Source organism: Suncus etruscus, chromosome 15 (genome assembly GCF_024139225.1).
Source record: "Suncus etruscus isolate mSunEtr1 chromosome 15, mSunEtr1.pri.cur, whole genome shotgun sequence".
NCBI classification, from domain to species: Eukaryota; Metazoa; Chordata; class Mammalia; order Eulipotyphla; family Soricidae; genus Suncus; species Suncus etruscus.
Window position 1 is genome coordinate 84868274 of NC_064862.1, and position 15404 is coordinate 84883677.

Genomic DNA, 15404 nt, shown 5'->3' on the forward strand with positions numbered 1-15404 from the left:
GAGAGCCAGACCAGCCAGCCAAAATTCAGTGTTTCTGAATCAAAAATCTGAATCTGGTCACTAGTCCAAATAATCTCAGTCATAATGTTATCACATGATGGCTCGATGTCTCAATTACCAGTTGAGGTTGAAAGTGATTTCCTGGGGGCTGGAGAGATAGCATGGAGGTAAGGCGTTTGCCTTTCATGCAAGAGGTCATCGGTTCGAATCCCAGCGTCCCATATGGTCCCCCGTGCCTGCCAGGAGCAATTTCTGAGCATGGAGCCAGGAGTAACCCCTGAGCACTGCCGGGAGTGACCCAAAAACCACAAAAAAAAAAAAAAAAAAAAAAAAGAAAGTGATTTCCTTTTCTTTCTCTTGGATAGTCCATGTTGGATTTAGGAAAAAACAAGAACTTAGAGCTTGGAGGGTTCCTCTCCCATTGAGCATAAATCTATAGGTTGGTTTCATCATTTGTAAGAATTCTGCTTCTGGGGCCACAGAGATAGCATGGAGGTAAGGTGTTTGCCTTGCGTGCAGAAGGACAGTGGTTCGAATCCCGGCATCCCATATGGTCCCCATGCCTGCCAAGCCTAACGTAGGCTTGTTTCCTGGCACTTCATGGTCCCCCAAATATCACCAGGGGTACCCTGGAGGTCTCCAGCACTTCCAGGTGAATCCACACGCAGTTCCTGGATTCTACAGGGCCTGTATGGCCCACTTTCTAGAATCCTGATAAGGAACCATTGACCAGGTGGCTGAGAGTTACCAGAGGGGTCCCTGTGGTGTTTGAGCACTGCTTGAGAGCACCTCAATTAAAGAAAGAAAATATGTCATCAATATTTTAAAAAGAATATGCTCATTTTTAGGCATTCTTATCTGCCAATATTAATCAATTGATGTGTATAAAGTAAGTTTTAAATTAAAAAAAAGAATTCTGCTTCTGACCAGGCATAGGTAGTTGGACCAACATTCTTTTTTTTTTTTTTTTTAATTTTGGGTTACACCCGGCAGTGCTCAGGGTTACTACTGGCTCTATACTCAGAAATCACTCCTGGCAGGCTCGGGGGGGGGGGGGGGGCACGGACGGGACGACCATATGGGATGCCGGGATTTGAACCACCAATCTTCTGCATGAAAGGCAAACGCCTTAGCTCCATGCTATCTCTACGGCCTCCCCCTTTTTTTTTATATTAGTGGCATGTGCCTTTTCCAGTATTTTTTTTTTTTTTTTTTTTTTTGGTTTTTGGGCCACACCCGGTGGTGCTCAGGGGTTACTCCTGGCTGTCTGCTCAGAAATAGCTCCTGGCAGGCACGGGGGACCATATGGGACACCGGGATTCGAACCAACCACCTTAGGTCCTGGATCGGCTGCTTGCAAGGCAAATACCGCTGTGCTATCTCTCCGGGCCCTTTTCCAGTATTTTAATAATTGAGTTCTGACAGCTTGTGAGCATATTCAACTATTCCATACTGGCCAGTGATAGGTCAGTAGTGTTAAGGAGAGGTCAGTAGTGGTCTGTACCTTTCCCAGTATTTTATTTTATTAAAAATTTTCTTTGGTTTTTGGGCCACACCCATTGATGCTCAAGGTTACTCCTGGCTATGTGCTCAGAAATCGCTCCTGGCTAGGGGGGACCACATGGGACGAAGGGGGACCGAACCGTGGTCCATCCTAGGATAGCATTTGCAAGGCAGACACCTTACCTCCAGCACCACCACTCCGGCCCCTTTTCCAGTATTGAGTTTTGACAGTTTTGTGAGCATGTTCAACTATTCCCTGACGGCCAGTAATATCACCTTTCACTGATGAATAGCCATCTATATAATTTACCAGAGCATGACATATGGAAGAGGAATGGATTATAGAAGAAATTCTAAAAGGCGTCTTTCTGAGGAAAATCCACTCTTCTATCCAGAGAGTTAAAGGAAATGTCTTCTGAGAAATCAGCTAATGCTCTTTGAAGGGCCTCACTAAGAAGCAGAATGGATTCAATTTCTGTTTTTTTTCCCTTTGATTTTTGGAGTTTTCTTGGGTCACACCCGGCAGTGCTCAGGGGTTACTCCTGGCTCTATGCTCAGAAATCACTCCTGGCAGGCTTGGGAGACCATATGAGATACTAGGATTCAAACCACTGACCTTCTGCATGCAAGGCAAACACCTTACCTCCATGCTATCTCTCTAGCCCTCCTTTTTATGAAATAGACAATGCATTGATATGCTACACACAACCCACTAGGCTTGTGCCCAACTCTACTTTCAATTACCAGCACAGCTTCCAATTCCATATACAGTATAAGGGTACTTAACATTATTGGCTATACAGTAGTGTCTTATATGATGCGGGCTCAGGTTCAATTCATAATATCCCTATCCTGTATCCCTGAGCATTGAAAGGTATAGTTCCTGAGCAGTCAGGAGTAAACTCTGAACATCGCCTGATGTGGCACAAACTCTCTGAATTCATACAAAGATTGAGCAGATTATTAGGTAACCCCTACAGAGATTTTCCCAACTGGAAACACTAGAAATTTACTCTTAAAACATGAAGCCATTTAATTTTCTTGAGTAGAGTTATGGATGATAACCTGAATAAAAACACCAAGGGATTTGTGGATGCCCCCCATTCCAACTATTTATAGAACATTTGACCCCAGAGGTTTCTTCCATCCTTGAATGAGCTGATATACATTTTTCCAAAATGTATATTCCATTCCACATAGAAATATTCGGAAACCCAGTCACAGACATGTTCATCTCAGAGAACACTTTGTCTAAACACACGGTTTATGTGGATGAGACTGTAATACAAAAATGGGAGAGACTGGAACAACAGTACAGCTGGAATGGCACTTGCTTGAGCACAGCTGAGAGAATTCTGCCTGGAGTGATCCATACTTGCAGATCCAGATCACACCCAGCAGTGCTCAGGAGTTTCTCCTAGCTCTGCACTCAGAAACTGCTCCTGGCAGGCATGAGGGACCATATGGGGTGGCGGGATTTGAACCTGTCCACAGTGGATCAGCTGTGTGCAAGGAAAAAGCCCTCCCGCTGTGCTCTCTCCAGCCCTACACTTAGTGTCTTACAAGTATTCTCTATATTGAGAGAATTATGAACATGAAGGCCCTCAGAAAATGTCTTTGTCCAATATGAAATCTCATTTGCATAAGAATGTGAATTTAGGGGCCGGGCGGTGGCGCTCGAGGTAAGGTGCCTGCCTTACCTGCGCTAGCCTAGGAGACGGACCGCGGTTCGATCCCCCGGCGTCCCATATGGTCCCCCAAGCCAGGAGCGACTTCTGAGCGCATAGCCAGGAGTAACCCCTGAGCGTCACCGGGTGTGGCCCAAAAACCAAAAAAAAAAAAAAAAAAAAAAAAAAAAAAAAAAAAAGAATGTGAATTTAGTGAAGAACTTCCAACCTCCCTTTGATATTTCAATCTGGTATATATATTTTTTTGGCAGAGCCACATCGGAATGTGGATGCAATATTCATGAATCTGTGCTCAGATTTTACTCCTGGCAGACTTGGGAGACCATATGGAATGCTGAGTTTCAAACCCGGGTCAGGTGCTAGCAAGGCAAATGCCTTTTCCACTATGCTATACTCTAGTCCAAAATATGAACTTTCTTATGTAGAGAAACCATTCAGAAGTAAACAAGGGCTTCCCACATTCCTGCAATCCAGGACTGTCTCATTAAAAGTTATCTTAGGGGCCGGTGAGGTGGTAAGGTGTCTGCCTTGCAAGCGCTAGCCAAGGAAGGACCGCGGTTCAATCCTCCCCCCCACGGCGTCCCATATGGTCCCCCGAACCCAGGGGCAATTCTTGAGTGCTTAGCCAGGAGTAATCCCTGAGTATCAAATGGGTGTGGCCAAAAAAACAAACAAACAAACAAAAGAACTATAAGTTTATCTTAATTTTGTGGTCCTACACCCTATGGTGCTCAAAGGTAACTCCTGGTTCTTTTATGGGGAATCCATAACTTTGATATTGTGAAACTCTGTGTAGAACTGAACCCAGGCCAGAGGTTTGCAAGGTTAACACCATTTTTATGAACACTCAGACCCTCCACACATCATTTTCATGTCTACAAAAAGGTTTGGACAGCTGTGGAAACCTTCCCACACCCCTTATGAACCACATATTTCTCTACACTATGCATTCTCCTATGTTTTTGAAGGCTTGAGTAGGAGTATAAGATATGTGACATTTAATGCTTTTCACTTGTAGAAATATTTATGTATGTAGTAAGGTTTGAGGATTGAGTGATGGCCTTCTCACACTCCTGACTTGAATAACCCTTTTCTAATGCATGAATTTTCATGTGCTAATGGGCTTTGAAGGTGGAGCTAAGGCCTTTCCACACTCCTGACATGTATAAGACTTCTCCCCTGTATGAATATTAATGTGCCTAGTTAGCTATGATGAATAAGTGAAAGTCTCCCCATACTACTAACATGAATAAAACTCTCTCCTGTATGAAGTTTAATATGCAAATAAGTTTTGCAGATTTAATTGAAGAATTCTCACATTCCTAACATGACTATGGCTTCTGATTGGTATGAATTTTTATGTGTCCAGAAAAGGATTGAGGATTGAGTGTAAGCTTTTCCACACATCTGACTTGAATAAGGCTTCTCTCTTCGTGAATTTCTTGTGCCATGAAACTGATAAGGATTCTGTGAAGGCCTTCCCACACTTCTGACATGAATAAGACTTCTCTGCTCTATGAATTCTCATGTGTGCAGAAAGTGAGGAGTGAAGGCCATGCCACATTCCCAACATAAATAGGTTTCTCTCCTGTGTAAATGATGTTCTTTGGGAGTTCGGTGGAGGTCTAGTTGTCCCAAAGTTCCCAAAAGAGATATCCTATATAGATATAGATATCCTATACCCTCTGTCCGGAGAGTACAGAAGATGGTAAATTGATAATTGTCAAGAAATAATTAATCCACACAGAATCTTGAGGAAATAGCAGGCAAGAGAATTTACACTTCAAGCTGATCACCTACAAGCCAGTCGATCCAACAAATGAAACCACAAGCCAAGATGACAGCCCCAGGTCAGCTCTCCTGCATTCCATTTATTCAATTCCAAAATAAAAGCGCCCCCTCCAGAGGAGGAGAATATACCAAGGAATTGAGATACAATACAAATGGGAAACAAATGGGGACCACTTTAAAAGGCATAAATTTACTTAATACTCCAGTATGAATTTTCATGTGCTCAGAAAGTGATGATGATGAGTGAAGGCCATCCTACACTCCTAATAAGTAGGCTTCTCTCCTGTATGAATATCCATGTACCTAATGAGCATTGAGGATTGAGAAAAGGCCTTTACAGACTACTGACATACATAAGATTTCTCTCCTGTATGAACAGTCATGTGCCTATTAAGGTTTGAGGATCGAGTGAAGGCCTTGCCACACTCCTGACATGTATATGGCTTCTCTCCTGTATGAATGGTCATGTGCTCAGAAAGAGATGCTGAATGAGTGAAGGCTTTGCTACACTCCTGACATGTATATGGCTTCTCTCCTGTATGAATATTCATGTGTCTAACAAGCAGTGAAGATCGAGAAAAGGCTTTTCCACACTCCTGACATGTATAAGGCTTCTCTCCTGTATGAATCGTCATATGCCTAAGAACATCTGAGGATCGAGTGAAGGCCTTCCCACACTCCTGACACGAATAAGGCTTCTCTCCTGTATGAATTTTCATATGCACATAAAGCGATGAGGACTGAGTGAAGGCTTTGCTACACTCCTGACATGTATAAGGCTTCTCTCCTCTATGAATATTCATGTGCCTAATAAGCAATGAGGATTGAGAAAAGGCCTTTCCACACTCCTGACAAGTATAAGGCTTCTCTCCTGTATGAATTTTCATGTGCCTGATAAGTGATGAGGATTGAGAGAAGGCCTTTCCACACTCCTCACATGTATAAGGCTTCTCTCCAATATGAATAGTCAAGTGGGTAATAAGCCTTGAGGGTTTACTGAAGGCCTTTCCACACTCCTCACATGTATAAGGCCTTCCTCCTAAATGAGTATTCATGTGTCTAATAAACTTTGAGGATTGATTGAAGGACTTTCCACAATCCTGACATGTATAAGGTTTCTCACCTGTATGAATATTCATATGCCTAATAAGCATTGAGGATTGAGAAAAGGCCTTTCCACACTCCTGACATGTAAAAGGCTTTTCTACTGCCTGAATTTTCTTGGGTACAATAAAGGAAGAAGAATAAGTGAAGGCCATGCCATATTCGGGACAAATATGCCATTTGTTTCCTTTCCCAACTTCCTGAGGATCATTTGGGTTTGCCCATTGACTCAGAGTGTATCCACTTTGCTGACTGTCAGTGAAATCTTGTGTAATAGGGGTATCTGAGGGCACATCACAGTGCCAAACACAGGGGAAGTTTCCCTCACATTGACTGCATGTGGGAGTCATCACTCCATGGAGAATGTGCTTGTGAGCCTCTCCGAGTGAGGGGCTCAGAGCAAACACTGTTGGTTGCTTGGCAGAAAGTGACCCAACTGTGGGGTACTGTATCCAGGGACTGGACGGAGCAGACTCAGGAGTGAGGTCACAAATAGACTGGGTCTCCGCAGAGAGGACGCTTTCCTCATTCGGGCCCCCAATTGAACAGGTGACCCCAGGGTCCTCATTCCCATCAAGATATAGGCAGGACTGTTCCCTCGAGGCTGTGGCCCATAGCACAGAATCACGCACGACCCAGCGGGTGTTGCAGCTTTCCTATGGAACAGCACAGGGTTAGTCCAATAGCCTCTCCCCAAGTCTCCATGTTTAAAAATCACCCTTCATGTGTGATAACAATCACAGACAAACACGTTTCTACATGTGTGGATGCCTCTGGAGACAGATAGACAAGCAGCCAAGAAATAGGCTTAGGTAGGTAACAAATAGTCTGAACAGAGGAGCAGAAACTATTATTTCTGGACACTAAATGAGTAATTACCAGTCCCACAAAGGTGTCCTCTCAGTGGGGATTCTGTATTTAATCTGACATCTCGCCCTAGTCCAGAACTTATTTCTGACACTTTTTGCACGTTCTTCTATAGATCAGTTGATAGGGAAAAGTATAGCCAACAAATAAGCAAACATTTGTTCTGATTTTCATTTCATCTTCTTCACACCATGTTTACTGGCTCTAACAATAAATATTGTACTTCCATGACACTCGGGCAAGTCTCTGAGGCTACTGTACTGTACCCTAGTACTTTTTCTCCAATGCATGCTCCATTTTAAATTACTTTTTTCCCCCGGTTTTTGAGTCACACCGGCAGCATTCAAGGGTTACTCCTCGCTCTATGCTCAGAAATCGCTCCTGGCAGGCTTGGGGGACCATATATTAGATGCCAGGATTCGAACCACAGTCCTTCTGCATGCAAGGCAAACACCTAACTCCATGCTATCTCTCTGGCCCCTTAAATTACTTTTTAAGCGTCTGGGCCAAACTAAGATATGTTCAGTCTACTCCCGGGTCTGCACTCAAAACTCAGTTATAAATGGGAATATAGTTCAATACTGAAGTGCATGCCTTGCATGTACAAGTCTTTGGTTCATTATACAATTCTGCAAAAGTGGTTAAGATGTTATGCTTAACTCAAATTAGCACATTCATCTAGAAGGATCTATGTACTTAAGTATGTATTGAGGATTATTCAAAAAAAGAAAAGAAAAGAAAAGAAAAGAAAATCAGTTCTCATGCTACTGCGGTAACTCGTGGGGGTGCCAGGGATTTGCTCTTTGGTGGCCTAGTGCAAAGCAAGCACACTTCCTACTGTACTAGTTCCATAACCCTGTCTTCTTTTCTCCTTTGTTGTTTTTTTTTTTTTTTTTTGGTTTTTGGGTAACTCCTGGCTCTACGCTCAGAAATCACTCTTGGCAGGCTCGGGGAACCATATGGGATGCCAGGATTTGAACCACCGTCCTTCTGCACGCAAAGCAAATGCCTTACCTCCATGCTATCTCTCTGGCCCCTTCATTTCTCTTTTTGATTCTGAGGGCATACCCTGTGATGCTCAGAGAGTACTTCTAGCTCTGAGCATTGGGATCATAGTGGCAGTGCTGAAGTGATCTGTTGAGATATCAGGTATTGAACCCTAATTCCCCGTGCCCAATGTACAATCCCTACTTGAACTGCTATGGCTCATTTATTATTTTCAGTAGCAGAATGAGCAAATTTTATGGATGTGGAAGAGCCAAAATTGTAAAAATTTCTCTACTTCACTACTTCAGTGAAAAAGCACAGAAGCGTAAATCTACCCTCAGGAGAACCCGAAACACCATTTTGAAACAAACAGAAAACATATCCTTGTTTAAGCCTTCGTTACAGCTCAGTGTTCGACATATGAGCGTATAACTTAAAGGCCAGGTCAGATCTTAGGCACAACAAAAGGAAATGGCCTTATCAGAATTTTAATAGCTCATTACACCCAGAGCAGGGGGATACCAAGGAGGGTCTAGTCAGAAATCAATCCTTGACATCTAATCGTGGCCCAACCCTAGAGGAACCCCTTATTATCACAGTTGTCACTCCAAAATAAAACAAAAGTCACTGTAGGCATATTCCTCCCAAACACCAATGAGCTCGCTTTTCATGGTTTTAATTTTTTACTGTATTATGGGGTCCCTCTAGGTAGTGCTATTCTTTTCCCTGGCTTTGTGTTCCCTGATCACACCAGAGGAGGCTTGTGGACCATGTACAGTACTGAATGAGACACAGTTTCCATCTCTACTTACAATGAGAAAAGACCTTCCCACTAGGATACAGATCCAATGGACAATCAACCAGTAGAAACACTTGACCTATTAAATCAAAGTCACTGCATCTCTTCCCTTCCTAAACCATTTTCCACAATAATCACAGAATTTCTTTGCTCTGAAAAATAATTTATGATTCAGGTAGATAACTCATTGAATGGATTTTGCCACTCATGTAGAAATAACGGGCAACTTCACACTGGGCTCCAGATCCTTCCAACAGTACAGAGACCATAGATGTGGTAAATGCGATGTGTTAAGCGACCCAACTTGATAAGTCCTATGTGTTTGCACCACTGATATCCCGCCACCACAATAAAAATGATAAGGAATTACAAATCTTACCATCTCACAGCTGTTTGGAGTTCCTATTCCAAAATGAAATTGTAGAAAGGTGGAATTCTGAAGAGTAGGTCTGCACACTAAAACCAAACCAAATATGTAATGTAAGAATCTGTTGACGAACCAGAACAATGCAAAACATTGAGGTCATTGGCCCATACAGCTGATCCTGCATGGTTGAATCACTGACATACCTTATGCCCCCTTTTTCAAACTGGAATAATTTCTTTTTCTTTCTTTTTCTTTCTCTCTCTTTCTTTCTTTTTCTTTCTTTCTTTCTTTCTTTCTTTCTTTCTTTCTTTCTTTCTTTCTTTCTTTCTTTCTTTCTTTTTCTTTCTTTCTTTCTTTCTTTCTTTCTTTCTTTCTTTCTTTCTTTCTTTCTTTCTTTCTTTCTTTTTCTTTCTTTCTCTCTCTCTCTCTCTCTTTCTTTCTTTCTCTTTCTTTTGTTTGAGGGTCATACCTGGCAGCCCTCAGGGGACCAAATGGGATGCCAGGATTTGAACCACCATCCTTCTGCATGCAAGGCAAATGCCCTACCTCCATGCTATCTCTCCAGCCCCCAAACAGAAACCATTTTTGAGCACAAGGTCAGAAGTAACCCTTGACACTGCCAGCACTGACCTAAAAACCACAAAAAAATTTAATAAGATGCAAACTGTTCAAAGACCCACAGTCATGACAGTATCATGGGCTCATTCATCAATGTTTTTTTTTGTTTGTTTGTTTGTTTTTGGGCCACACCCGGTAACGCTCAGGGGTTGCTCCTGGCTTGGGGGACCATATGGGACACCAGGGGATCGAACTGCGGTCCGTCCAAGCCTAGCGCAGGCAAGGCAGGCACCTTACCTTTAGCGCCACCGACCGGCCCCTCATCAATGGTTTTAATGTATAGGTAAAAAAATTACTTTTTAGTGGGCCAGAGAAAAGACACAGATGTGAAGTTATTTCCTTGCATGTGGCTGACCCAACATCAAATCCTGGCATACTATATGATTTCCATAGCCTGTCAGGAATAATAGCAACGAGCCATTAGTAATACTTGAGTCTAAAGTTGTGGCCAAAAATCACACACACAGAAAAATGACTTGAATGAAACTTAGTTGAGTACGCAACAAAGTGACTATATATTGTTTCCTGGAACTAAATAATCTTCCATAATAGGGAAGTTAGATTAAGAGGATCAAAATGAGGAACTTAAAGACGTCCACATTAGGATGGTGCTGGGCTCACTTCTCTGTGGTTTAAATATAGAAATCAAAAATACATTTCTAGTGGGACAGAGATTTCGGACAGCCTAAGAAAGATTTACCTTGCAAGTTTTGAACCAAGTTAAATTTCTAGCAATTCATTTACTAGTCAAAGCATTGCTAGGAGTAATATCTAAGAATAGAGCTAGGTTAAGTAATGTAGGAAAAGATAGCACAGCAATAGGAGGTTTGCCTTGTACAGGATCCCAGTACAGACCTGGGATCTATTCCTGGCATCCCTTAAGTTCCTCCAGCCTTCCAAGAGCAATTTCTGAGCACAGAACTAGGAGTTTCCCCTGAGTGCTATTGCGTATGATGCATAACAAAAACAAACCCCCCCCCCCCAAATAAAACCAGACAAAAGATTTTTCTTAATATTCCTAAGAACTGGTATTTACTTGGCAGGAGGGGACCCAGGTTTGATCAAGGCCATCCAATATGGTTCTCTGAGTGCACCAGAATTGTTTGAGAAGCACAGGCACCAGTGTAAGCACCAAGTACACCAGCAAGGCGGTCTCAAAAAGTGAGAGAATAAAAAAGTTGGGGACTCACTGAAAATGCTCCAATGGCAAAGATAAGTATATGAAAACACAGAACAGAGGCGAGTCAAACTGCCCCTAGGAAGGGAATGACAACAAGGGGTTGTGTAGCTACCCTGAGAGCATAGAAGGGTGATGAAGGCGCAGAACCACTGGACTGTTTATAAATACCAACAGACAGGGAAGCAGAAAGAGGAAAATCAAGACAGCCAAACTCCAGAACACTGTGGGCCTTAGCATCAATAGCCATGAATTGGAGAGAACCCTCACACACCTTATCCAGGACACACTGCTGAGCACCCATATTTCAAATTGCCCAAGACAACAGCACTCCTCCACAGGGCCTGACCCTGGGGCTCTTCCCACACTCACCTCCAAGCACACCTCTCTGCAGCCTCCCAAGGGCTCCTTCTTCCACCCAGGAGATCAGCGCAGGCTTCACCCTGAATTAACCTGTCCAGAGAAAAGTTTCATGGTTTAAAGACAGGGAAGGGGACAGCAACTACCAACTCTTGTGTATGAGTCCCTGATGAAAGTAGCCAAATCACGGAACAGATGAATAAAAGAATCTCTGCTTTCCTTCTGCATGTTGGTTATCACTCAGATGAGACCAGTTTCAATGAAAGAATCCAACATAGGGAGCTGGAGAGATAGCACGGAGGTGGGGCGTTTGCCTTGCATGCAGAAGGACAGTGGTTCGAATCCCGGCATCCCACGTGGTCCCTCAAGCCTGCCAGGAGCAATATACTGTGGGGAAGCAATCATTCAAGTAGGGGCTCACAAAGGACCAATGTGCATTGATCATGACACCCTCTGTAGTTCTCTGAGCTGTTCTATAGGTGAGCACTGAGCGCAGAGCCAGAATTAACCGCAAACACTGCCAGGATGACAAGAGTGCAAAATTTCTTGAAACTAAGGGGCTGGTCCTGAATAACAATACAGCAGGTAAGGCTTTTGCCTTCTACTGTGATAGACCAGTGTAAGATTCATAGCTGTTCATATGGTTCCCCAAGCACGGCAGAAGTAATTTTTGAGTTTCAAACCAGGAGTAACCTCTGACCATCATCAGGTATGGCCTAAAAGCTCAAAATAAAAAAATTGGGGCTGTACCAATAGCACAGTGTTGACTTGGATGCAACAGGCTGATTGGTTTCCACATCTAGTGGCTCTGAAGGCTCCACAGGGAAGCTAGGAGTCACTTCTGAGCATAGACCCAGGGGCAATCTTTGAGAGCTACTGTGAGTGTCCCTCCCCCTGTCAAAAAATATAGGAGCTATTATACAACAGCCATAGTTTAGAGGAAGCTGGACACCAGTTTGCCTGTTGTGTAATGGTCATGGCATGGCTAACTGAAACCAGATCTCAAAGAGAGATTGCTTCCCAACAAGTAGAGTGGTATATCTCAATCTTAACTTATTGATAGCTCCAAACATTTATTTGGCCTAAATATGAATCTCCCTTCTGCTGTGCTAAGTGTGTATTGATTTGAGCATTTACCTCCCGATTAAAGTATTAATATAGGAAAATGCGGCCTAGGTTAAATATAACTTTATATGGAAAATTTAGCATTAAGAAAAACATAAAATTAACTTTGTAATACTTGGGGCCGGAGAGAGCATGGAGGTAAGGCGTTTGCCTTGCATGCAGAAGGATGGTGGTTTGAATCCTGGCATCCCAATATGGTCCCCTGAGCTTGCCAGGGGCGATTTCTGAGCTTAGAGCCAGGAAGAACCCCAGAGCACTGCCCGGTATGACTTAAAAACAAAAACAAAAAATTAACTTTGTAATACTCAAAGTGAAGTTAGGCATTGAAAGAATGTTTTGTGTCTTTAAACAGCCTGCTCCCTCAGAACCCTAATAGGAACCCCAGGCAGTTTGTTAATCCTTTCGTTTACATAAGAATTGACCCTCAGGGCCCGGAGAGATAGCACAGCAGCATTAGCCTTGCAAGCAGCCCATCCAGGACCAAAGGTGGTTGGCTCGAATCCCGGTGTCCCATATGGTTCCCCGTGCCTGCCAGGAGTAACCCCTGAGCATCGCCAGGTGTGGCACAAAAACCAAAAAAAAAAAAAAAAAAAAAAAGAATTGACCCTCAGAGACTGACCTAGGAGTAAAAACTTTGAGGTGTTAAAATATGCCTTTTCAATCCCAGGGAAGCATCATGCTCAAAAAAGAGACTCCTCTCTGTTCACTTTAGTTGAAGCTTATCTTTCAAATGGTTTGGAACCCACAATAAAGTCCTGTGAATTGTCGGTAGTGAAGAAACTCATAGCTAAAACAGTAAAGGAAAGATAGCACAGCGGCATTTGCCTTGCAAGCAGCCGATCCAGGACCTAAGGTGGTTGTTTCAAATTCCAGTGTCTCCGTGCCTGCCAGGAGCTATTTCTAAGCAGGTAGCCAGGAGTAAATCCTGAGCACCACCAGGTGTGGCCCAAAAAAAAACAAAAACAAAACAAAACAAAAAAACCCCAGTATATACTAATAAGCTTTTTGCTAACAAGAAGCTATCATCTCTTTGACCTTGCAGGAAAAGCTGTAGGCTGTCTCACACGTAAAATCATATAGAAATACAACGCTGTAGCATTCATTAAAGTTAGATTCAGATTTACCTCATTCCTTAGCATGGGCTATTTCTCATCACTGAATCCATTGCACCCACTTTCCTCATTGACCCCTAGGTTTCCCTTAGTTTCCAGAACAAGAAGCCGTGACACTGTGATAATAGAGTGTGGAGGCTTTTAGGTTCTTCGGTAATGGCTGACTCCCAAACACCACCAAGCCCTGCCAGGGTTGACTCCTGAGCGCAGAGCCAGATGGAAGCCTGAGTTCTGTTGGGTGTACCACAAAAGAAACCATCAAATGACAAAGTGCAGCCTAGATCACAGTATAATTGGGAAATGTCCTTTGTAACAGGAGCCTCAGCTTTGATCCCTCTACATTGCACCAGCCAAAGAAAATCAAGAGGTGCTGATGCAGTGTGGCCCTAAACAACTGATGAACAACACTTAAGTGAAACGTTCTCGAATAAAAGTTTGACTTATTGGGAGTTGGCACGTTAGTACAGAGCAAACACAGGTTTGATCACTAGCACCCAAAGCGATCACTGAACAATGCCAGAAGTAGTCCCTAAGCTCAGTGTCTATACTAAATTCTGAGCACTCCCATGTGTGGTCAAGAGCTTCCCCAAACTTACAAAAATTGAATGGCTGGCATTTGGGGAAATTGTGGCAGGTACCCGCAGTAGTTAGGGCTGACTCCTAGCTCTGTGCTCAGGGATAATCCCTGGAAGCTTATGAGATCAATGTGCAGACCGGATTAAAACTGGTTCACAGAGGCCAAGGAAAACACCCCACATAATGTACTATCTCTCACGTCAGGTCTGTGGAATAACATTTAAAATCAAATAATTGGGCCAGAGAGATAGCATGGAGGTAGCGCATTTGCCTTGCATGCAGCAGAATGATGGTTCGAATCCCGGCATCCCATATGGTCCCCCAAGCTTGCCAGGAGCGATTTCTGATCTTAGAGCCAGGAGTAACCCCTGAGCACTGCCAGGTGTGACCCCAAAAACAAAATAAATAATAAATAAATAAAATTAAAAATTGGACTTCTTAAGATATAGTCAGACCTGGTAACATAACAATGGGGAGGGCCATTTTGGGAGCTGAAAACTTAGATTTCCTAGTAAACCCAGTTCCCTGAATAGTAGGTGATTTCTAATAAAGGGTCTGTTCCTCAGGTGCCCCAGGGAGGCTCTTACCGATGGCCCACAGATGCTGGTAGGTCTCAGCATCAAATTTCTATAGACCTTTTTTAAAGGTGTCCAGACAATAGCAATTCATCTTGGGAGAAACTCACGGCCACATCAGGGACACATCACCGTGTCTGAATGAAAAGGCTCTGAATGTAAAGAAGGGACCACTCGGTTTCCTAAAGGGATGCAATTTCTCTGCTCTCTCCATGCAGGAAAAAATCAGCCTCAAACTCAATGTCAATGGGCACCTATGGTGACAGGCTCCAGAAATCCCTGTGGACCAGTCAGCATGATGTGTGAACATTCTTCAAGTAGGTTCTTGGAAATAGTAGTATGCATACCAACATACCTGGGCCAATGCCCAGTATCACTAGATCCACTGAACATTGCGAGGAATAACTCCCAGCATCGATGCAGATGAAACTAAAAAGCACTCTGGATGTTTCCCACAATGCTACATACACAACAGCCCATATCTGCTCCTAAAGCTCATCACCTCCCATGGTAGAAGGGATAAAAAAAGGAAAATGAAGGGTCAGATTGTTGAGTCAAACTGTTTTTCTGAATCAGCACACACTTTGAGCAGATAAAAATGACTGACTCCCAATCCCTATGACTTCTCAAATGAACATTTGTTCACCTTTCCCTCTTAGATCCACAAGCCATGGGACTGCAAACTTTGAAAGGCTTTGAAAGTGCAACTACCTTATGAAAAGAAATGTGGGAGCACAGGTGAGACGAGACTCTGC

At 43.2% G+C, this 15404-nt stretch overlaps 2 protein-coding genes across 3 annotated transcripts in view; both read right to left on the bottom strand.

Annotated features, from left to right (window-relative positions):
• LOC126031149 (zinc finger protein 383-like) overlaps positions 1–15404 on the bottom strand; it is a 207696-nt gene that overhangs the window by 82762 nt on the left and 109530 nt on the right. The window lies entirely within an intron of this gene.
• Positions 1–15404, bottom strand: part of LOC126031150 (zinc finger protein 239-like) — a 59847-nt gene that overhangs the window by 23418 nt on the left and 21025 nt on the right. The window contains exon 3 of one of the 2 annotated variants that reach the window (XM_049789438.1): positions 5378–6737. In XM_049789438.1, the coding sequence (XP_049645395.1) occupies positions 5378–6436 (1059 nt within the window). In that variant the 5' untranslated portion in view covers positions 6437–6737. Of the gene's footprint in view, positions 1–5377; positions 6743–15404 lie in introns of both variants that reach the window. The other variant, XM_049789437.1, reaches the window with a different exon arrangement.